Here is an 8,860-nt window from a genome sequence, read left to right on the forward strand (position 1 = left end):
AGGTAAATTTTATAACCTTTAGTTTGTTCTTGAAGTTATGTAATAATAGATGTTCGTGTATTCTTGATAGATAATTGCAAAAATAAATATTGTCATGACGTGATTATTATTTACAATATCTCATATACGATTATCGGTTTAAATTGACTTATTTATATACAAATAGCCGGCCAGATTCAATATTTAATTTTTCTATCTGGTATATATAATTTATACATTAATTATACACAGTTATACATATATTATATATGAATTTGTATATATATCATACATTCATCGGCTATTTTTAGTGTAAAAGATTAGGTGGACGGCTATTTGTTTGGGTCATTAATGCAGTCCGTAACAAAAAATTAGTCAGGCATTATAACTCATTTCAATTAAATATCTTATAAATTTAAGTTTATTTTGTTCTCTATATTTATTAATGAATTCAAATCGATTTTAGGCATTGTCACAAGATAAATATTTTCAATTTGTTCTTATTGGAGAGCAACTAGAGCTTACAAGAGAGGAGGGTGGTATTCTAACAAGTTTACAATAAAGATCCAACAAATATAAATGTCCTTTTTTACTTCTTACATTAATACAAGGTTTTGAACATAATATGTTAAAGCTATTCATTAATATTTAACATCATTAAAACTTGCATATACAAACAACCTTAGTCTGCTTCATATTCACCATATATTTATCTTCTACGGGATTATTATAATTTTTTGTGGATGAATAAGAGATTGTCAAAAAGGTTTTGAAGATTCAGAAAATAAAAATAAAAAATCTAGGGGCCAAGAGGTAAGAACTTATGAGAGTGATTTCCAGTACTGCAAGCTATAAGGAACGTCATCTATTTTTGAGAATATTAGGCTTGAGATTATTTATCTATTTCTATTTTTTCACAATATTCATTAGATATTTTATTTCAGCTTGTAGAAACCTTTTTTCTTCTAATTTTGACTGAATTTCGTATCTTCACTATTTTTAGGATAGTATTAATGTAGTCCTTTTAGAATCAACTACAAAAACATTCCATTACAATCTCCAAAACAAGTAAGAGTAGATTAATCGAAACACAGTTAATATATTTTACTTCTGCGGTAGTGATTTCTTCTTTTATAATCCTTTGAAAATAATTCCTATAGTATGATGAAAAATAGAATAATTTTTATTTTTATCACGACATAAAATAAAATAAAAAGATTGACTTTTGTTAGTAGCTAATAACTTGGTTTATATCTTCTAGAATAAACTTAAGAATATATATCTTTCGAACAAAAATTCAGAAAAACTCTTAAATCAGCAAAGTTCATGTATTCAAAAATTAAAGTAATGTAATTATAAAAATAGGTATATTTAAGGACTTCTATGAAGTTGAGTGGCTGAGATGATTAAGGACTTCTATGAAGTTGAGTTTCTTACAATTATCCAAAATATGTTTAACAAGTATTATTTTTAGGAGTTTACACTTTTTATTTAGCTTCAATCATATACCTCAAACACAAGTTTTAAATAAAATAATAATGTATTTTTTTAAAAATTTTTGAGACAGGGTACGCGCTTTGACTAGTTATCTAAATGTTATGAGTCATGGACAACCTAACAGTACAACATGATTACAGAAACGTTTTAATGCAAGGACTAGTATGTGGACGCAGATTTGGGATATGTTCTGCGAGTTCAATTGTTTTGGCTCGAACTTTGCATACATATACAAACTAAAACAAAAATATAGATACGAGTTTATCAAGCTTAGTTTGAACCTTAAGATCATAGATTCGTCTTTGGACTAGTATCTCTCAAATTGTCACCAACAAGACCAGAAAGAAATTTTCAAGCAAAAAAGTCCACTAGTCCTTCCCATCTAGCCAAGATACAAACTGCATTTGCCAAATATTAAGCGCATCTATCAACTTGTTTCCCCACTCACTCTTCTCCAACAAAGGGATAAGTTCATAAATTGAGACGAACCAAGATATAAGAAACTTAAAAGAAATAACTGTATGAGACCAGACATTAGTTGGTAAAAACTAAAAAGAGGCAGGCACAAGGAATGGAATTTTATCACCTGTTGTCACTGCAGCTCAATTGACTACTACAAAAAATGGACTTAAATGGCATCATAAAGTAGGAAGTCAATGTTTTTGGCATGGCTCGCTCATTCCGAAGAACTAAATTGACATTCTTAAGCCATTGAAATTGAAGTATATCTCTGATATAGCAGGGCATGAGTACCTTCATTGACGCAATCAGTGCATCAGTTAACAAGCATCAATGGTAATTAAGGTATGAAGAACAAAAGGAATATTTAATCAGAGACAAGAGGATGAAGTATGTACTTAGTCAATTATCCTTCACCTTGTGATGATACAGATCAAACATTGTTTTTAGGAACCTGGGAGTATATGTTGGAAAGCAGAATAGTTCATGTATAGTAGTGTCTCTCATACTAGAAGTCATGGACAAAAATGTTTAATCATAGAGAAGCACACCATAGTCTTTTCGTGTCAAAGAAACTGATTCAATTCCTGTAAGAGTAGGTTTTATTCCCGGCACTTTCAGTAAGTATTCATTCTAGTCATTAACCTGCATAAACCTATAGAGCATAGTTGCAGTCAGCCCTAGTTCCTGTACCTTAGCAAGTGGAAAAGGTTAATAGCAAAAACCAATTCGGAGTTTGCTATATAAAATAGTAACTAGATTATGTTTGCCAGAATTTTCTTGGTGTCATTTACTTCTGCAAAAAAAATTCTCAAAGAAAAGTTTTTCTACCACTCACAAAAGACTAACAAATCTTCCAAAAAAACTACAACTATCAAGACATATTTTCTTTTTTGCATTTTTTTTTCCAGAGATCTTTTCAAAAACCTCTTTTTTTTTCTTCAAAAGTTGTCCAAATGGCTCCTATCTCTCTCAATTGATGACGATAGGATTGCAGTATTGACATTTGAATTGTGCCTCCTAATTCAGAAAGGAAATAAACATTGTACTGGAGCAGCTGGTTAGAGGGGATCATTGCATGAAAACAAGCAGTTAATTCTAGCTTCTACTTTTGAAAGCTGAGATCTATTTGGACTTGCCATCTTTAAACATCTCACAACAGTTGCAGCTTGTCTAGCTAGAGAATCTCTGAAAGTCCTTATCTGAATATGTGCCAATTAATAGACTCCTACCTTTTAACTTTTGTTGTTATACACAGCTGTGCCTTTAGAAACTAAAGAAAGTATCCCAAGCTAGCCCATAGTACACCACCATTATCCACAAAAAATAATATGTGAAAGAAGAAATACAGGACACAACTTGACAACTCTACTTCTTGTGCCGGAAACAGACAAATATGATAACCTTCATCAACTATCTCTCCCACGATCCTTCCCAAGTGACCTCCAGCAGTACAACAAAACTCAACCTCTAGATTAGAGGTGGCAAAATGGTTAAAAGAAAACAGTTATCTACTCATATTACCCATTAAAAAATGCGTTGGATAATGAACTTTTTAAAAACGGGTCGAATATGGATAAGAACCATATTATCCACTTAGAAAATGGTTAACCAAATGGATAACATTTGTAAAGCCTTCAAATTGGGAGTTCCTCAAGTTTGGGAGAGGAGGAATTCTCCCATTAGTGATCATATTGAAGAAGCCACGGATAACCTATTTTTTATCCGTCTCAAATATGGGTCGGAACGGATAATTTATCCGTTTTTTGAATTACCTGTTTTCGACCCGCTCATATCCGACCCGACCCGCCTGTTTGCCACCCCTACTCTAGATAATGATGCCAATTTAATATTGGTGATTCATAAAACCTTTGATTGCTTTGTAATAATTTGTATTGCTACCAGTGGTGAAGCCAACTTCAAGAGAACCCTTACGTATTTTTCTATACAAGCAAACTGATCGTCTTATTTCCAACTCCGCAGACAACTAATTGTCTTATCTTCTTACTCCAAAAACTCCTCTTTGAGTTTAGTCCACTTGCTAGCCCAACTGATTTATGCTTTACGGGTTTAATCCCTAGCTAACCCAATTGATTTTCCTCTCATGATAAAGGTCTATAGGCTGCTTCTGGTGACTTAATGCTAGCTTCAAGATCATCACCTGCCCCAGTTGAGCCCTTAACAGATGAGGCTAATCTTCCCATTGCCCTTCGATAATGTACTCAATCCACTAGCAATCCTGATCTTATTTATAATTTATTTACTTATCATCGTTTATCACCTACAACACACTTTTGTTACAAGCAGATTAGAAAGTTAAAAGAGCTTCTGCATGAGAATGAAATGTCATAGAGATGAATACATAAAACCGATTTTTGAAAGTCACTTTGGTCTACATGTTGCTTCAAATTCTATATTTCATCAAAGATCAAAACAGTCAAACAAATATAACCACTTTATTAGTAAAACAGTTGGGCGGAATGTGTTGCTAGCAATTTCACTAACTCAAATAACTAGTAACTATTATATATCCTTAAATAATCTATTCGACGTCCCAAAATTGATTAATACTCCCTCCGGTCCAAAATAAGTGATTTTTTGGATGTTTTCACACAGATTAAGAAATTCACCTTTTAGCATTAATTAGCAATAGAATTGACCATATTAACCTTTACTATCTCACATAAACACTCCTAATACATATTCCAACACTATTTACTCCAAGGACAATGTAGGAAAAAAAATTAATTAATTCAGTCTTGAAATCTGGAAAAATCACTTATTTTGGACCACAAGAAAAAGGCCAAAAAATCACTTATTTTGAACCGGAGGGAGTATTGTGATAAGCTAGAACCAAATGATATGTGCACTTTAACTTGAGTTTAGTTATGAGGATTTGTAAGAAACATGTTAGTATGTGAGGTTTTGCAAATATTATATCAGTTTTATGAAATTATGCCTTAGTTTAATAGATACATTTATGAATGAATAAGAAAATTTTTATTATAAATATATTTTCCTCATTAAGACACAATGCAAAACACTATTTACACCTCCAAAGCTTGAGGGAATAATCAAGACTCAAGTTAAGGAAATCGAAATAAAACACCAGAATACATTTATGAAATGCGAATTTTCATTGTACATTATGAACTATGATCAAACATAGAGAACAAGCATATAGAATTTATACTGGTTCTGAACCAAAGGCCTAATACAAGCAGCAGCAGTAGCTTATTGTTGAGAAAGCCTCATATCAAGAAATTCCACCATTATAGTGAATTCCAAAACTAGAAGCAGCTAAAGATATTGTGCATATAATCTTCCAGCTGAAGTCGGGGGCAATATATTTGGGAACTGTTTCTATCCGAGTTGCGTTAGAGTTGGCAAAGAAACACCATGGCGTGAAAGAGATAAGCATTGGCAAGGAGACTTAATTGAGCTGAGATAAGAACTGGGAAACTATACCTTATTCATTCAAAGGCCATCAATTCAATCTTCTCCTTCTAGGTTCGCGGAAAAGTGCGCTATCTACATCAGAAAGCCTCGACAAAATGCTTCTTCTCCTGGAAGCCAAGGAAGATCGACCCACAGGCAGATTGCGAGTATCAGTTGTAAGGTTTTCCAGCTGAACAACAGTGTCAGAGACTTCATTTGCTTGAGAAGAGGAGGGAGTGGATGTAGTGGAACTTGTGCCTGCTACTGCATCCAGAGTCCAAATATCTGACTGTATGAAAGCAGCATCTCTTCTGAAAGAATCACCCTCATCTGTCGCTCCATGAACAGCATCTCCATTACTTCTTTGGAGAAGCCGATCAGTGAGTGATGCTGCAAGGTCTTCAAACATCCGTTGTGCATTATCTAACTCTGATGAAAGAGAAGCAGCGCCTTCTGACAACACCCTCGAGATAAGACGGGAACGTAGTCTCCGGCTGCTTAAGGTATCAGCAGTTTGCAACACATGAGAGCTTCTCACAAAATTCAAATTAACTCCACCAGCATCCTGTCGCTGCGCGTGATGCCCCAATCCAATACTAGTCCTAATTCTTCTTAGTGCTTCTGCAACCGGGATGTGAGACAAACCTCGAGTCACACGCTGCTGTCTAACACTCTCTACTCGACGTGCCTTTGGCCTTGGCGGTATTTTCAAACCAGACTCCAGTTCCGTGATGCTTTCCCCATCTCCATTACCATAAACTGGAGTAACATTTCCATCTGCAACCTCTCCTTTGCAGACAGGACATTCCTTTGTAGTTGAATCAACATAAGGTAACTGATAAAAGCATGGCCAGCAATATAGGTGGCCGCAACAAGTCAAGATAGGTTCTTTCGCCATATCCAAGCATATATTACAGTCAAAAAAACTTCCACCATCATCATCTACCTTATTAACCACTAAATCCATTTCTAATGCCTTTGCTACCAAATGGGAACTATCCCTTTTGCATCCCCTCTCCACAGTCCTTTCTGCCACATCCAAAACACTCTCGCTATTCTGAACTTGCATCTCACTATCCACATTACCAATGGTAGTGCGAGCCTGACGCCACCTATGGCGCTGCAAAGCTCTAGCAGTGACAGCTTCAAGATGCCTAATTCTCTCCTCAATCCTAGTGTGAGCAGTTTCTAAATCATTCAACAAAGACCCTAATCCTAAAGGTGAACCCGAAGGTGGGTCCGAAGGTTGTTGATTCAAATCCAGATCCATCACCATATCATCATCCATCATCAGATTAACAGAAATTCCAGTTTAGTCCCCTACTGTTAGTTACCACTTAATTTCCAAGATACCCTTTTTCAGAAGGACAAAGCAGTCAAGTCTAGATTTTGCCCAAAGAAAAAATCAAGTATTAAATCACAAGATAGGGTTTATACGGCCAACAAACAAGGGGAGGGAAAAGTAAACTTTATCCTAAATCTGAAACATCAAATGATGGAATGAAAAACCCAAATCAACGATTGATTAAAAAACTGCAGGACAGATAAAATTCAGCAACCTGAAGGAAGAAAATTCCTTGAAATGGCCGCCATCCAGCACTTCTTGTGCTTGTACACACGGAAGAAGGAAGTGGGGTTGGGGTTGGGGTTGGGGTGGGGGGGGGGGTTCTAGGGGACCGCCATAGGTCTATGGATGGGTCATGATATAGCGCAACATTGGGTCAATGAATTTGGCCATTTGGGACCAATGAGGGTTAGCGGGAAATAAAGAATCGTTCTGTTAAGTTGGCGGAATATTTGCTTTGCTAATTTCGGAAAATAATTGGTGAAAAGAAAAAGTTCGGAAAATAATTAATTTGGTTTAAGTCAATTTGAGCGACTCAAAAGTTTTGAGTTAAAATATTTTAAAGAAACATTTGAGTTAAATATATAGAATCAAAGTGAGTGTAGAGTGGGTAATAAATAATAATCTAGGCCGTCCAACCAAAAACCACTTTCTAAAGTTTATCTATTGCCTAAATTCTAATTAGTAGCACTACTGTGTTTCAATAAAATAAAATAAAAAACAATATAAAGACTCTAAATTATTCATAAAATATTTTTACCTTACGGCTTGTTTGGATGGTTGTTACGTATCGTTTCATAATGTATCGTATCGTATTGTATTGTATTGTACTGTATCGTTTGATGAATACAATGTTGAATGGATTGTGTCGTTTTGGCGTTGTTTTATGGTATCACGCACCTGTGATTTATAAAGAAAAGTTATGATACGGTATATAAAAAGGTAGGGTAAATGATAAAATAAAATTATTTAATAATAATGAAGGGTGAGATTGAGAGAAAAACACAAGGAAACGACGCGACCACACCAAATCGGTCGTTACATAAAGTGGCACATTTCATCGTTACGTAACGATGGATTTAACGATACGATACAATAAAATTTAAGTAACAATCAAAACAAACATTGTATTTAAAGTAACAATACGAAACGATATGATAGGTAACAACCATCCAAACAAGCTGTTAGAAAAAACGTTTATCATTTATAATTATTCGACATTTTGGATAAATAGAATACATGATGAAAGACAATGCATTGGATCCCCACCCAATAAAGAAGAAAAAAGAAAAAGTAGGAAAAGAAAAGTATAAAAAAGCAGACTTATAGGCAAACACCTCAGAGATCTTTCTCAACATAAAATTCTAAAACTTGTTCACAGCTGCCTCCAGCTAACCTCACAGTCTTTGGAGAGCTTTTAATTTATTTTTTTTGTTTGACGAGTAATTTTAAAATTTATAATCTGATTTGTAGACGCGTGACTTTATTAAATTTGGTCCATACTAAATTAAGACTTGATTCTCGAGGTGCACCCGTTGTTACTAAGTATGTTATTTAAAATATATTCATAATTTATAATGTATTTAACGATTAGTCAATTTATACAAACTTCAGGACTAACTACTAAGTAACCTAAATACTAATCTTAAAATCAGGATTAAGTATCCTTGATACAATTTTCGAATTTGCTAATCATTAAATACATTAAGAATTATGGATATTGGTGAGAGAGGCTCGAACTCTCGACCTCATGATAACTCAGTACTCAGTAGCTATGAGACCTACGCGCTAGCCAACTGCACCACCACCCCATGTTGTTTTAAGTCTAAGATACACATTTAAATAAAAGTTCAACATCATTTGGACTAGTCCACCGAGTTAGTCTTCAAATGGTGAGCCCACAATATTAGCCCAAGATCCATGTCATATGCCAAATGATATGGCGTGCCAAGTCGAATATGTAAATGCGTAATTTGACCCACACAATTTTTTTTAAGTTAGTTTTAATATTCTTAGTATTTTTAATATTTACTTAAGTTATTTTAATAGGATTCTAGTTTACTTTTTTTTTGAAACATAAATTTGAAAAACACAAAAATAGTTTTATTTTTATGTTATCAAATATTTCTATTTTGTAGGGAT

At 34.1% G+C, this 8,860-nt stretch overlaps 1 protein-coding gene across 2 annotated transcripts; it reads right to left on the minus strand.

Annotated features, from left to right (window-relative positions):
- LOC109225138 lies at window positions 1,714-7,112 on the minus strand. 2 transcript variants are annotated; one of them, XM_019389718.1, is made up of 2 exons: window positions 5,404-7,112; window positions 1,714-2,229 (listed from the first exon to the last, which is right to left on the minus strand). In XM_019389718.1, the coding sequence occupies exon 1, from the start codon at window positions 6,662-6,664 to the stop codon at window positions 5,423-5,425; it is 1,242 nt and encodes a 413-aa protein (XP_019245263.1). In that variant the 5' UTR covers window positions 6,665-7,112; the 3' UTR covers window positions 1,714-2,229; window positions 5,404-5,422. The 2 variants fall into 2 exon arrangements, with proteins under 2 accessions (XP_019245263.1, XP_019245273.1); XM_019389728.1 differs by lacking the exon at window positions 1,714-2,229 and having other exon boundaries at window positions 5,022-6,755; window positions 6,933-7,112.

Source organism: Nicotiana attenuata, chromosome 1 (assembly GCF_001879085.1).
Source record: "Nicotiana attenuata strain UT chromosome 1, NIATTr2, whole genome shotgun sequence".
Lineage (NCBI taxonomy): Eukaryota > Viridiplantae > Streptophyta > Magnoliopsida > Solanales > Solanaceae > Nicotiana > Nicotiana attenuata.

What these genes read in the sequence shown, in the direction of transcription:
- LOC109225138 (XM_019389718.1), bottom strand. Translation starts at nt 6,664, where the DNA reads ATGATGGATGATGATATGGTGATGGATCTGGATTTGAATCAACAACCT.